At 36.8% G+C, this 15,476-nt stretch overlaps 2 protein-coding genes across 3 annotated transcripts; both read left to right on the forward strand.

The window, feature by feature from the left end:
• The first annotated feature begins 295 nt into the window (after positions 1-295).
• On the forward strand, positions 296-7,189 carry LOC115991811 (mitochondrial-processing peptidase subunit alpha-like). Its single transcript, XM_031115745.1, has 13 exons — positions 296-473; positions 1,380-1,619; positions 1,736-2,032; positions 3,106-3,273; positions 3,446-3,613; positions 3,724-3,804; positions 3,941-4,007; positions 4,375-4,472; positions 5,825-5,897; positions 6,012-6,082; positions 6,169-6,218; positions 6,563-6,675; positions 6,760-7,189. Exons 1-13 carry the CDS (start codon positions 435-437, stop codon positions 6,810-6,812), a joined length of 1,518 nt encoding a protein of 505 aa, XP_030971605.1. The 5' UTR covers positions 296-434; the 3' UTR covers positions 6,813-7,189.
• Positions 7,190-7,814: 625 nt separating this feature from the next.
• LOC115992363 (pentatricopeptide repeat-containing protein At1g51965, mitochondrial) lies at positions 7,815-12,008 on the forward strand. 2 transcript variants are annotated; one of them, XR_004092490.1, is made up of 3 exons: positions 7,815-8,660; positions 9,407-11,600; positions 11,727-12,007. XR_004092490.1 is itself a non-coding variant. In XM_031116543.1 (2 exons), the coding sequence occupies exons 1-2, from the start codon at positions 7,875-7,877 to the stop codon at positions 10,610-10,612; spliced, it is 1,992 nt and encodes a 663-aa protein (XP_030972403.1). In that variant the 5' UTR covers positions 7,815-7,874; the 3' UTR covers positions 10,613-12,008. The 2 variants fall into 2 exon arrangements, 1 of the variants encoding a protein (XP_030972403.1); XM_031116543.1 differs by having other exon boundaries at positions 9,407-12,008.
• Positions 12,009-15,476: the final 3,468 nt, after the last annotated feature.

Below are 15,476 nucleotides of genomic sequence, written 5' to 3' on the forward strand. Positions count from 1 at the left end.
CTTACCATTGAATGGTGTGAATAACCCCTTTTACGCCAGGTTGGTTTTAAGAGTACTGCTAGTACTGCTGATATCACCACTTGTGGCATAACTCGTTCATATGACGAGATGTGATTGGTGGAAAGATACCAATCACCATTCCCGTTTTTAATTTAATCTCTATGAAGTTTATGTTGGGCTTGCTTTGATATTGGCAAATTTGTTTGTTTTGTTTTTTTAGCTCGCGAAAGTTGGGCTGATCTGGTAAATACCCAAGTCCCGACCGGCCCAATACTTGTTTCTGTGTTGTGTCGCCATCTCAATAGTTTCTCTTCAGAAACCTCAAAAAATCTAAACCCAAAAAAACACAGAGAGACAGTGCGAGACTGCGAGGTTTTCAACTCTTCTTCTAATCTATTCTAGGGCTTGACTGCAGCCAACCTTAACCGACCACCATGTACCGAACCGCAGCTTCACGTCTCAGGTCTCTCAAGGTCAGTTCTCTGTTCCCCAGTCTAACTAATCCTAACTTTCTGTTTGCTTCCCTAGAAAATGGTAGGTGACACAAAAAAAAAGGGTTTATGAAGTTAAGACATCTTAGCCTAGACTTAAACATCATGAAAGTGTAAAGATTGAGAATTTATTTTTTGTTTCTTAAAAATTTTGATTTTTTGTATGTTAGATCTGATGTTGGTATGTTGGGTTTTGATGATTGTATATTGGTGTTTGATTTTTTTTATGATTTTGTGTTGGGTGGAGAGCTTAATCAGTGATTTGGGTTTGTTTTGTTTAAGCTATATATCTATAGGATTGGATTATCTTAAGGGTTAGGAAGAGAAATGTGTTAGTTTTAGTGTAAACTATGGGTCTAATGTTACCTGCTGACTTTTCGTTTTCAGGAATTTTCCTTAGCAATACCAAAATCAGCTTTAGATTCATCAAAGATTTTTTTTTTCTTCATGTTTGTCTCTGGTTATGCTCAGACATTGGTTTTTGCTGGGTCTTGCTTTGCTTAACTTATTATATTATTTTAGCAACACATGGGTAGTTTTCGTTTTGTACATCACATATATCTGAAGTCTTCTAATTTGTTTCAATGCGTTTTTGGGATGAACTTTTTACTTGCAACTAGTATTGAATGTGTAAATAGTCTGTTTTATTTTCTGGTGGGGGGAAACAGATAGGGTTCTTTATGTTTTTATATGTTTCTGGACAAAAGATAACAAATTTTATTGGATTCTCTGATGGTAGCTTGTTTTGTAGTGACCCGACATTTGCATTTTGTTTTATCATGTATTAAAGTAGGAAAGTTACTGGTAAAATTTCATTGATGATGATTCTACATTGATGCCTTACTAATTGGTAATGTATCATCCTTTGTAACAAAACTGCTTGAGTAGGGTCGTGTGGGCAATCTGGGGGCGACCAGGTTTGCGGCTTCGAGTGCAGTTGCTGCAAAGACATCCTCTGGGGGTTTCTTCAGCTGGTTGACAGGGGAAAAGTCAGCTACTCTACCTTCTCTCGAAATCCCACTTGCAGGCATTACTTTCCCCCCTCCACTACCTGATTATGTTGAACCGAGCAAAACTAAAATCACAACTCTCCCGAATGGTGTCACAATAGCTTCCGAAACATCACCTGTATGGGCAAACCTTTTGTATACTTTGATTTGTTTAACTATTCTCGTTAAATTTCTGCACCATTGTTTTCGTTGTTTTTAATCCTGATTAAGGTTTTGCTGGTTGGTTTTGATCAGAATCCTGCCGCATCAATAGGGTTGTATCTCGATTGTGGTTCCATTTATGAAACACCAGAGACATTTGGGGCTTCACACTTGTTAGAACGAATGGCCTTCAAGAGCACAACAAATCGAAGCCACTTGCGCATTGTGAGGGAAGTGGAAGCAATTGGTGGTAACATTGGAGCCTCAGCCTCTAGGGAGCAAATGGGGTACACTTTTGATGCTCTTAAGACATATGTTCCTCAAATGGTAGAATTGCTAGTTGACGCTGTGAGGAACCCTGCCTTCTTGGATTGGGAAGTCAATGAAGAGGTAATATTTTTTATTTACGTTCTTCTTGTAATATTGAATAGACATAATTATAGAATTCTTAGTGGAAAGAAGCCCTAGTTTGTACTAACCTTTGTGTCATAGTGATATATCTCCTTAAACCTGTGGGAGGGGAGGGATTTGGAGTGTTGGAGCTACATTGGCTTCTCTAAAATAGTATAAGCCCCCCAAAATGCCTATAATAAGCCCAAACAAATACCCACATTGGATAACCAACACATTAGCCAAAATAAAATTTTACTACAGTGCTCTCTAAAAATAGATAACACAGTGAAGTGTGGGTTTTTTGGGTTAAGGAAGAGAGAAGAAATGGGAGGAAATAGTGAAATATGAAAGAAAGAATATTTAAATGAAATAGAGTTTAGAACAGAGAATCGGATGTGGGTAAAGTGGTTAACTAAACTAGAAAAAGTTGGTACTTGTACTATAATGGAGTAGATATTTTGCATAAACCAATGTGAATGCTCTTAGAGAGGGATAAGCCTATTTGTAGCATAATATCTCTAGTGACCATAAATAAGATAAAATAAAAGAGTCTCCATGGATTTCCTTTTCCATTTTTATTTTGTATAGTTGCCTGGCTATTCCTGATCTTTGTATCTTGAGTGGCCGTGGGCTTAATCATTAGCTTTCTTTAATAAACTTGAAAGAGTAGCAAACTACAATTTCCCCTACTTTTCTATGATATATGCTGGACAGTTTTCTTATTTAAGCAAGTGGCATATTGAACCCCTGTTGCTAAATAACTTCCTTTGCCATTGCATGAGCATCAGTTTGGACAATTAAGGAGTTTGATTCTGTTAATTAAAGGATGAGGTGGAGTATAACTACCGAATTGTACTCTTTTTCCCTCAGGAATTCAGTATGAAGCTATTTATTTTTCCCAATTTCTTTTGGTTTCCATGTTATTTTGACATTCACATGTGAGATCAGACAGTTCTAGGAGGCTTTCATGTGTGACACCATACATAGTTTTAAATCTTCCTGTTTATTTTTGTTTGTAGTAGTTGGTTGCATCAAACGTTCTGATCTTAGTACACCCTATTTTTTTTCAGCTGCAAAAGGTGAAAGCAGAAATTGATGAACTTTCCAAGAATCCTCATGCCTTACTATTGGAGGCAATTCACTCTGCTGGTTATTCTGGTGCATTGGCAATTCCTCTTTTGGCTCACGAAGCTGGACTAAACAGATTGGATGGCACCATTTTGAAGGAATTTATTACTGTAAGACCACGAACCATTTTAAATAGAGCATGTGCACTATTACTTTCATAATGGTGTTTGATGTCTGTATTTGACAATTCTTGGTTGACTTCCATAATTTGATTGTTTTTTTTATATCTTTCTTCTTTGTGTGCATGGGCTTTCTAAATGGTGATTGATTTCTGTTTTTTAGGAGAATTATACTGCTCCTCGGATGGTTCTTGCAGCTTCTGGGGTTGAACATGAGGAGCTTCTATCAGTTGCAGAACCGCTTCTCTCCGACTTACCAAGCGTGCACCGTGCTGAAGAGCCTAAATCTGTATATGTTGGAGGGGATTACCGTCGTCACGCTGACATAGGGGTACGTATCTATACTATTTGACTTTTTGTTGGGTCATCTAATTAAGAGTAATATTATTATTACTTTTAATTTGTGCTGTTACTTATCTGATCAACTCCTTGCAAGAACAGTGCACACATGTTGCTCTTGCTTTTGAAGTTCCTGGTGGCTGGCGTAAAGAGAAAGAAGCTGTCCTTTTGACTGTTCTTCAGGTATTGCATTTAAAATAGATATTGTGCATTTGGGACCAGTGTTCTCCTTACATTCCTTTCAACACAGTCCCCCCTTCCCCCACGCCCCAAAATAAGTCGTAAAATGGCTATGAATTAACAAGTGTGAATCCTGCAGATGCTTATGGGAGGAGGTGGTTCATTCTCTGCTGGGGGCCCTGGAAAAGGGATGCACTCACGGCTATGTAAGTTTTAAGTTTTACCTAGGTGTTCTCGAATAGTTTGGCTACATTACTTGGTTTTATTTTGATTATGGTCAGTTGTATTTATTTTGTCCCCTTTCCCTGAAACTTAGTCCCCTTTCTGTGTAATTCTCATTTCTTGTTGAATTTCACCATCTCGTTATGTGAATATGGTGGCAATAGTCTCATAGATATAACTTGGTTTTATTTTGGTTATGGTCACTTGTATTTATTTTGTCATCCCTTTCCTTGAAACTACTTTTCTTTCTGTTTTACTCTCATTTCTTGTTGAATTTCACCAGCTCTTTCTGTGAATATGGTAGCAATTCTTTCTGAGATCTAAATTTATGTTATGTCTGTTTGGATACAGATCTCCGAGTCTTGAATGAATATCAACAAGTCCAATCCTTCTCTGCATTCAACAGCATCTTCAATGAAACTGGATTGTTTGGAATTTATGCTAGCACTGTAAGCAAATATCCTATAACTTCCCATTGTTGTGACTTTTGATCAACACTTTTGGTGGATATACACATTCCTGTAGGGACATGTGCATGTGAGTCTGGTTTTGTATAAATGGCATAATATTTACAAGAATAAAATGATACTGCTGGAGGATGAACTAATATTTTCTAATTAGGTAGGCTTTGATGGCCATCTCATTGTTTATCTTTAATTAAGGCCCTTCACTAGGGTTGTTGGCGTTCTATTTGATGATGACATTATGCTTGTTTACTGGTTGTGCATTTTATTATTTCATCTTGATTCATATGAAAGGTTAGACAAGAAAACTCTGACACATATGAGCTTAATAACTTAAGGAGATAGTAGCTTTGTCTTAGAGGATGGCTTCTGTTGATACGTATTGATAGTACGGAAATTCTTTGGAAATCAATTGGTCCAGTGTAAATTTATAATACTTATAGGCTAAATTGCAAATTATACCCCTAAAGTTTGGGAGTGTTTGGATTTACACCCTAAAATTTCAAAATTTGGATTTTACCTTATTAAGTTTGGGGGTGTTTAGATTTTACACTTTGAAGTTTTAGGATTTCAATTTTACACCCCTAGAGTTTGGGGGTGTTTGGATTTTACACCCAAACACCCCTAAACTTTAGGGGGTAAAATCCAAACACTCCCAAACTTCAGAGTGTAAAATCCAAACAACCCCAAACTTTAAGGGTGTAGTTTGTAATTTAGCCATTCCTATAATTTTTCATTAGTTTATAATTCTGCAAGTCCATTCATAAATATGGATTATATTGACAAAGAAATGAATCAAGTGATAAAGAAATGAATTAGCTGATCAATATGGCGAGTTGTTCTGTGTGTCTTATGTGGTGCCTTTGGCATGAACGTAATGCTCAGTGCTTTGAGGGTCAAGTTAAATATCTATTCCTGAAGTCCTTGTATGAGTGGACTTTGTCGCCTACATCGTTTTTAGTTGAGGGTTTCCTAGATTATTTGGCCTCAAGAGTTTTTCATAGATGCTTTTTTCCCCCTTGTCATAGTTTGCCCCGCCGTTTACAACTAGAGTACTTGGGTAACACTTTTTTTTCCTCTGATTTTAATGGAATTATACACATATTCAAAAAAAGAATGCAAGGCCCTTTTCTATTTTCTTTGGCTAGATAGTGTAATTTCGTGTATATTTATAGAGTATTAGATCTTTAATATTCTGAATTTGCATTTTTCTAAAACAATTTGAATATATGCTAGACTTGCTGACATTATTAATTTATTTTGATTGTGTGTAAAATTTTTATGCCACCATTTAAGCTTTTTTACTAAGCTTGAGGATGTTCGATTTGTGTACTTAGGTCCCTGAATTTGCATCAAAAGTTGTTGATTTAGCAGCAGGAGAATTGATCTCAATTGCAACACGTGGACAAGGTGTGTTTTGCATCCCTTTCATTCTGTGTTTTCTTAGCAAGATTCCTGATACTAAGCCCTCTCTTTTGTTTGTTTGTTTTTTATTTATTTATTTTTTTATGGCTGGTCTCGCAGTTAGTCAGGGTCAGCTTGATCGTGCTAAACAGTCCACCAAATCTGCTGTTCTGATGAATCTGGAATCTAGAGTATGTTCCCACCTCCTAGTTTTTCTTTTTGGTTAATTTGTAATTTGGTGCTTGCTTTTATGGGCTTATAATGGTTGTACTTGCAGACGATAGCATCAGAGGATATTGGGAGACAGATTTTGACATATGGAAAGAGGTATGCCATGAGTAGATGGATTATATTTCTCTTCCTCCTATTCAGCACAGAATTTCTTCCTTCTATAATCTGCTTTTGCATCTTACTCAGTGTATTCTACTGGACACACTAGGATTACATCATATAATTTTTTGGAGGAATGAATGATAATTGTTGTGGTGTAGTGCAAATGCAAATGAAGGAAACAGAAGCAAGTACCTTTGTAGTTAGACTATTAGAATATTTAAATATTTACCATCTCCATTGGAGATAATCATTTCCCTGGGAGTTAAATAGAGCAGTACTCTGCTATATATAGAAGTGAATGTAGAATTGGTCTTTTATATTAATTTTGACCTTTGCAGATTGCCTGTGGAGCATTTCTTAAAGGCTGTAGATGAAATCACTTTGGAGGATATTTATAACATTTCCCAGAAGATTCTTTCTTCACCTCTAACCATGGCATCATATGGGGATGGTAATCTTTTATTCTTTACAGAATTATATGATCTTGTTTTACTTTTTACTGGAACTGGTTAGTAAGTTAAATTCTTTTGTGCAGTTCTCAGTGTCCCCAGCTATGAATCCGTTAGCCGCAAGTTCCAATCTAAGTGAGAGTCCCTCTGCATTTCAACTCGGGCATTTTTGAAATAAAAAATTTGAAGGAAATTTTTTTGGTCAAAGCTGCAAATGCAAAGCTTCAACAAGCTATGTTATTATTGTTTGAATTTTATCTTCACATGTGGCATCATTTATTTGTGTTGTCCATGTTTAAAATGCAAACAACTTTATTTGTAATGTAATAAATATTTTCAATCTAGATCTGTGCCAAATCGAACAAGAGAGAAAAGCCAGAAAAGCCATACTTCAGAGGCAACTTTGTCCAGGTTTTTGGATGATTTTGTATGTGACATTCTGGGATCTGTGAATAATTTGAGAAATTTCAGGAAAATGGTTATGTAATTTTGGAGATTTTTAAGTTTCCAACATTCTTATAATAGCCTTTTACTTCATAAATTGTCCAAATTTTATTCACCAAAAGGAAAATGCTAAAACCACTACCAATTTTATGAAATTAAGTATAAATTATTGTATGAATGTAATTGGCAACAAATATTATCTATTCGTTACAAAAAAGAAAATAAAAACAAAAATTAAACACTTGAACATCCTACCACATGTATGTTCATGTAAGCTTCTCTCTTTTCAACGACCTATAAACTATAAAGGATGCGAGTGATTTTACAATTTCGTTACATGGCCTCGAGGTATACAAGGTTTGTGAGCCCATCTTACAGTGGCCCAAAGTAGGCAAGGCCTAATGGCACATTTTTTCAAGCCAATTTTTAGATTCGTCAAAGAAACGGTGTCGTTTCACGGTCCACACCTGACCTTCAAGTCTGTCCCTCTTCAAGTCCCATGTCCCCTAAAAAAACAAAGTTGTATATCCATTATCCACTATTGTTCTAACCGAAATCTGTCCAAACCCACTAATTATGGACCTGGTAGGCACCAAGCCCAAAATTGGCAAGGCATAATGTCAAAAGTTAAACCAATGTGCCCATCAAACAAACGGTGTCGTTTCATCACACCTGACCCTTCAAGTTTTCAACTTCAAGTCTCAACTTCAAAAAAAAACTCCCGAGCCAAAAACCCCAACAAAAACCCCACACCAGCATGAAACTCCACCACTTGCCGACCACCGTAGTGACCTCCACGCGCCGCCACTATGCTACAAAATACACAGCCAAAGTCACCTCCACCTCCCCAACGGGCCGCTCACTCTCCGCCGAAGTAACCCCTCTCCCATCATCCCCATACCCCACAGACACCCGCGGCTACCCAATCCCCCGCCGCCACGTCATCTGCAAGGCCACACAAATCCTCCTCAACAACAACCACAACAACCAATCACATCCCTCCACGTCGTCATCGTCATCATCACCGTTCCTCGACCTCTCCGACTACCTCCACTCCCTCTCTCTCCCTCTCACCCCAACCGAAGCCTCCGAAATCCTCAAATCCCTAAACCACCCTTCCCTCGCCCTCTCCTTCTTCCGATTCTGCCCCTCCATTTCCCCAAATTTCCAACACGACTCCCTCACCTACACGCGCCTCTTCCTCATACTCTCCAAATCCCCCTCCGTCCCCAATCGCTCCCACCTCGTCCGTTCGATCCTCTCCGAGATGGACCGCTCCGACACGCGCGGCACGATCTCCACCGTCAACATCCTCATTGGGTTCTTCGGAAACTCCGAAGACCTCGACCTTTGCATCTCCTTAATCGGTAAGTGGAAGCTGTCCATGAACCCTTACACTTACAAGTGCTTGCTTCAGGCGTATTTAAGGTCCTACGATTCCGACAAGGCCTTTGGTGTTTACAACGAAATGCGTCGGCGAGGTCATACGTTGGACATTTTCGCTTACAACATGTTGTTGGATGCTCTAGCCAAAGACCAAAAGGTATAACAAGTAACATTTCTCATAATCTCATTGTTTTATGCAACTCTTAGTATTTGATTAGTCTTAAAAGTGTTGCAAGAGTACGCTTAATATATAATATAGTATGGGCCATAATTTATGAGAACATAGTGTTGTTGTTTGGGAATGATTTTTGGTACGCAAGTGTGATGTTGAGGAAAATGTAGTTTGTGAGTGTTATATGTGGACATTGTGTCATGTAAGAATTATCTTTGCTTGGTTTGATTTTTCTGGCAGGCAGAGCTCAAATCAATTAGATGTTTCAATTAATATGTTTGTTTGTTTGTTCAACCTACTTGCTGTATGCAAATTTGGTTGACATCTTGTTGCAATTGGGAAATGACTAATAAGATTTTGCACTGGATGATGAACTCAACTCACTACAAGAAAGTATATGGAGAAGAATGCATGGACAAAGTACTAGTGATGGTCAGAATTTTGGATTTCTATTAGATTGAGGATTATGGAGTAGTAACAGTACTAAGGCACTTGTAAAGTCTTATAAAGGTAGTTTTGCTAGCATAACGCATAGCATGAGCCGTAGAAGTAACTATCATATAAATACAAGATTTTTAAATAAATGAAATGAAAAGATTATAAGCAAATTTCAACAAAATATGAATTAATCAAGGATTACTGCTTGTATTTGAAGTGACCTCTTCATTGACTTTGTGCAATATGTTTTAGTTTCATGGATCCTGATTATCTGATCTGCAGAATTGTGACAGGTTGAACAGGCTTACAAGGTTTTTGAAGACATGAAACGGAAGCACTGTGAACCGGATGAGTTCACTTACACAATTATGATCAGAATGAATGGAAAGATTGGTAAAGCTGATGAGGCACTGGCACTCTTTCAGGAGATGCTAGCAAAGGGCTTCTCACCAAATTTAATTGCTTATAATACTATGATCCAGGCACTTGCAAAGGGTCGGATGGTTGACAAGGCCATATTTCTCTTTTCTAAAATGGTAGAGAATGAATGTCGGCCCAATGAGTTTACATATAGTGTCATTTTGAATGTTCTGGCTGCAGAAGGGCAGCTTGGTAGACTAGACGAGGTTGTGGAAATATCAAAGAAATACATGAATAAGTTGATCTATGCATATCTTGTAAGGGCGCTGAGCAAATTGGGCCATGCAAGTGAAGCTCACAGGCTATTTTGCAACATGTGGAACTTTCATGATAAGGGGGATAAAGATGCTTGCCGGTCCATGTTAGAGAGTTTATGTAATGCAGGTAAGACAACAGAGGCTATGGACCTGCTAGGTAAGATTCATGAAAAAGGAATAACTACTGATACAATCATGTATAATACCGTTTTCTCAGCTCTTGGCAAGTTGAAGCAAATTTCTCATCTTCATGATCTTTTTGAAAAGATGAAACAAGATGGTCCTTCACCAGATATATTTACGTACAATATTCTGATCTCTAGCTTTGGTAGAGCTGGGAAAGTTGATGAGGCTATTAAAATTTTTGAAGAACTTGAGAACAGCAATTGTAAAGCTGACATTGTCTCGTATAATTCATTGATCAATTGCCTTGGGAAGAATGGTGATCTTGATGAAGCTCATATGAGGTTCAAGGAAATGCAAGAGAAAGGATTCACTCCTGATGTTGTCACATACAGCACGCTTATTGAGTGCTTTGGTAAGACAGATAAAGTTGAGATGGCTTGCAGGTTGTTTGATGAGATGCTTGCTGAAGGATGCTATCCTAACATTGTAACATACAATATCTTACTTGACTGTCTTGAGAGGTCTGGGAGAACTGCTGAAGCAGTTGATCTATATGCAAAACTTAAGCAGCAGGGGTTAACACCAGATTCAATTACATATACAGTACTTGAACGGTTGCAAAGTGGTTCACATAGGAAAGTCAGATTTCGCAGGCAAAGTCCGATTACCGGTTGGGTTGTTAGCCCTTTGAGGTAATGGAGGATGAGTTTGGTAAGTTTTGGTAAAGCTTCAGCTAGGCACAGCAAAGCTTCAGCTAGGCTGCTGTGCAGGAAGCATCTGTGGTTCACAGCAGATGTTGGGAAGCAGCTAGAGGTTGCTTTACAAAGCTGCTGTGTTGATAGCAGGCCCTTAGTTTAATAAATTATTTTAATGATCAAAATTTTACCTATGATTTTTTCAAAACTTCCAGGGCATTATTTTCTAAAAATTTCTCCTATCATTTGATGAAATCTATATTGGTTATTTCAAATATTCACAGTACTTTTAAAAAAACATTTACCAAAAACTCAGTAAAGGATTTTAGCTATATATAGCTGCATCCGCAAAACATTTACCAAAAAAGCTATGGCCTGCTTTTGCACAGCAATTCCTTGTAGGAGCAGCTTTTGCAAACTAGAACACTATCAAACTTTCCTGGAGTGAGCTGAAGTTTTGAAGTATTGGTTTGCTGCTAAGTAGGTGACCATGTTTTTGGAGACCTGGGCATACGTTAATGACATCACACATTCACACCAATGAAGAGGGGGATACCCAAGAAAGTACTTAAATATTTTCTGTCACTTCTTTTGAGGGTAAGAAGTGAGCATTCGACTCTGTGGTTGTGCGTTTGAGAATTTTAACCCAGCATGTACACATTTCATGAGTGATGCACCCTTGTTATACACAAAAATGTTGTTTACTTGTATCTTCAAAACATCAAGCTAGTTTTTGCTTCAATTCGAGTTATGGTACTAGTTTTTTGTTTTGTATGTTTGTTTTCCCCTTACTATATGGAAGCAGCGGCGGTGTTTATGATTGCTATTGTGTGGACGTTAAATTAGCCAAGTTGCTTTGAATGACGGTGGCAATCTTAGTTATGCAAATTTTGATGTTGTTGTAACGTGATGTGGTTAAGGTTGCTGATTAAAATGTACATTATTGGTTCACAATTGAGGTGGTTATTACTTGATACAATTGTGCAGCTGTAAGTACTTTTGTTTTTGCCTTATCTGTTTCTCTCCAAATAGTTCATGTGAAATGTATCTATTACTGTTGTTTATGGACTAACAATCTACTCTAGTATAATCTGTGTCCTGATTTCATATTATAGGTCATACTTGCAATGCAAATTGTCTGTCGGGAAAAGAGAAAAAGGAGAACAAAGTAGGAGAAATTGTTACTGCATGGCAGATTCTGAAAGCCAGCTCAAAACTCTAATTTCAGTTTTAAGGTTTGAGAAGCTCGGGATAACATTTCTAGAAATGAAAAACAAGGTTCCAAAACTTACCTTATTGAATATAGTGTGTTGTTAAGCATTGATCTCTAACCTAGTGCAACTAGATAGACAATTATCTTTTGCCCAGTTGGTGTTTGGACCTAATAGTCAATTTGCTTTGAGGTTAACACAGAAAGTTTTTTGTAAATTAATAAATTTTTAAAAGCTCACCTTCAGTAATTATTAGTTATTCTGATGTATTAGATTGCATCTAAATTTATTGTTTCCCTTACAAATATAAAAGGACATTTATTTCTATCAAAGTCAAAATCTTCCTCTTCCTTAAGGTCATGCATGCTTAGAGCTTGTCCCTAAGAAATTTGTAGTTTTAATAGTCAAAACAAAAAGCGCCTTTTCAATTAATTTTCCAGTTCCAAGGATTTCTCTTTTCTTCTCTATTTCCTCATTTATCTCCTTCCATCTAAACCTAAGTCTATCCATCTGCCCCTAGCTACTAAAAAACAAAGCCTAGGCACAAATTTTAAATTTATTTATTTTTTCTGGTTTTAAGTGGGCCGAAAATGTCCTTACATGGTAAATTTTAAAAGACAAACACAAGGCCCATCATTCTCCACCAATGGACTCATCATAAAAAAGTCGTGTTTGGGAAAGGCCAAAATGGCCCATTAGCATTAATTTTTGAAATATTTAGCAACAGAGCACTGTTTCGGAAATAATTAGGGAAATACCACTTTTTCGGGCCCTATAGCGGCGTTTTCCTGCAAATTTTTTTTACAAGTCCCATAACAGGTTCAAGGGGCCCTATAGTGGCGTTTTTAAGCCCTATAGTGACGTTTTTGGGCCCTATAGCGGCGTTTTCCTGCAAAATTTTTTTATAAGTCCCATTACAGGTTCAAGTGGCCCTATAGTGGCGTTTTTAAGCCCTATAGTGACGTTTTTGGGCCCTATAGCGGCGTTTTCCTGCAAAATTTTTTAGAAGTCCCCATAACAGGTTCAAGGGGCCCTATAGTGGCGTTTTTTAAGCCCTATAGTGACGTTTTCGGGCCCTATAGCGGCGTTTTCGGAAAAGTGGTATTTCCCTAATTATTTCCGAAACAGTGCTCTGTTGCTAAATATTTCAAAAATTAATGCTAATGGGCCATTTTGGCCGTTTGGGAAATGTTGAAAAAGAATTTAGCGTTAACACACACCCAAAAAAAAAAAAAAAAAAAAATTTAGGTTATGTTTTGTAACACTTTTCGTTTTATATTTTCAAAAAGTTGTTTTTGAGAATATAAAGAAATTTTTTTTTTCTTTTTGAAATAAAAAACATGTTTGGTTAGTTGAAATTAAAAAAATAATTTTTTTAAAAGAAAAAAATAGAAAATACTAAAATATGTTGCTACTAAAATTTGAACTCTAATACTAACTCATTAAATGAGATAGATTTATTAAATTAAATGTGTGTTTTCATTGACTTTTGAAAATTAGAAAATGAAAATAGTCTTTTGTATGTTTTTAGTTTCCTTCACTAATCGAGTTTTGAGAATAATTTTTGTTTTTTGTCCATTTTGGGTTGCCAAAGAAGTTTTTTAGTTTTAAATATAGAAAATTGTTTTTAAAAACAGAAAATAAGGGGAAAAAACAGTTACCAAACATACCCTTTTGGTTTTTTGTCTCAGTTTTGATTTTGCAAATAATCTAATTTTAAAAATTATTGAAATAAATTAATTTTAACTTTTTTAACACATTTAACATAAAAATTACCAAAAATTATATATTTTTGATATATACAATATAAATAAACTACCAAAAAATAAACAATTTCTAAATTGTGACTGAGTGAGTTGATAATTACTATATGCGTATTTGAAATATTAAGGCATAAATAATTAAATACACGGTTGATTCTTGAGGTTTACCAAGTAAGTACTGTTGGATCCTAAAATTTCAAATGAGCTCTATTAGCCCATAAAGTTTTAAAAAATCAGTTTGTGTGGGAGCCTTTTTTCTTAGCACATAGGCCTAAGGATCCTGGGCCAAATACTTATGGTTTGGTGGATTAGGCTTGGTTCACCGCAACTAAATGAACTGTTTACAAACCAAGTAGTGCACAGGGCAAGGATCCTACAACACATATACACTAGCAAGTAAGAATATATGTATTGAATAGCAAGAAAAAATAGCAAAAGGAAAACAATGTAATAAGGAAAAGCACACAATGACTGTTAAGGATCCTCAAGTCAATATGAAATATTTGATTATTTTCTTAATTATGGATTACAATGTGCTCACTAAGACGTGTTACAAGGTTCAAATAAGTTCAAAAATCACAGACTTAGATGGCTATTTAAGCCTCCAAGACTTGCAAAGTTTGAATTTCTTTGAATCTGAGTATGTTCTACAGTGGTTGTGTTAGGATACTGGTGAGTATATCTCTCTTTTTTTTTTTTTTAAAATTTATTTCTCTAAGTTTTGACTAAGTTTTCTCAATGATTTTGTTATGGTTCACTATTGCCCCCTTTGCCCTTCAATGCTGGCTGCCCTCCCTTTTTATAGTGTCATGGTAAGATTCCGAGATACCACTAATTTCTCTCTTTTGCTCCCCTAGGCACTAGAGCTCGTGCTGTGCCAGTCACTCAGAGGGCTGGTCCTTTCCTTATTTCTCATAATTTTCTTCTTTTGGTGTTGTCTTCCTGAAAGTCCCTTACTGACTTTCTATTCCGAGATGCCCTTAGGTAGTTGACCTCAGCTTTTGGCTTCTTACTTTTTTAGCTTTTGCCAGTAATTTTTCTTGTCATTTTTTCCAAGTGGTCAGAATCCTTTCCTGCTGGGTTGAAGGTTTTTCCAGCCATTTCCCCTTATAGCTCTTCATTCTGGTTTCCCTGAAGTACCACCCCCTTTGTTCACGAACGGTTACTTCATGCCTTCTGACTCCTTGCTGTATCACTGGGTGCTTGAGAAGGACATGTCTGTCCTTCACTCCTTGTGCTTTTTTGACACTTCCTTTGAGCTGTCTCAATCCTATCTCAATTGTGCTGCTGTCCCAAGGATCCCAAGTCTTTGGTAGCCCCTAGGGATCTCAGCCCAGCTCTTTCTGCTAGACTCTCCTCAATCCCTTGATCCTAGCAAGCTAAGCTTTTCCTTCCGTGGATTTTTGGGCTTCAAATCTTTTGGACTTACCATTTTTTTTTTTTTTTTTTTTTTTTTTTTGTGGTGAATTCATCCCTTTTATGATTACTTGTCATGGGGTTGGCCCATTATGTTATTTCTTTGGGCCTTGGTGTCATGATTTTTTTGACCTCAACAGAGTTATATTAGTCATTTTGTAAACTTTTATTAGTTTTTTTATCTATGTGGCTAAGGGAACAATAATATTAACAATGATATTGCATTTTTTGAGTGACGTGGGAATTTGTTTTATGTTAAAAATTACCCATCTTCATTGACATGTCACTCAAGCTAAGACAAGTCTCCCCAAATCCAAAAGGACCAAAACTGAGAACTGAGTCCCAACCCAGTTCCCACCTCTAGCAGCTGCTTACCCCTCATGTGGACCAAAAAAGTTCCAAAGTTCCCCATCCAATCCGAGCAAGAAAAGGTATTGTGAAACTAATTCAATCAACATTTAATTTACAGGTGTTT

This window comes from Quercus lobata, chromosome 5 (genome assembly GCF_001633185.2).
Source record: "Quercus lobata isolate SW786 chromosome 5, ValleyOak3.0 Primary Assembly, whole genome shotgun sequence".
Classification (NCBI taxonomy): Eukaryota; Viridiplantae; Streptophyta; class Magnoliopsida; order Fagales; family Fagaceae; genus Quercus; species Quercus lobata.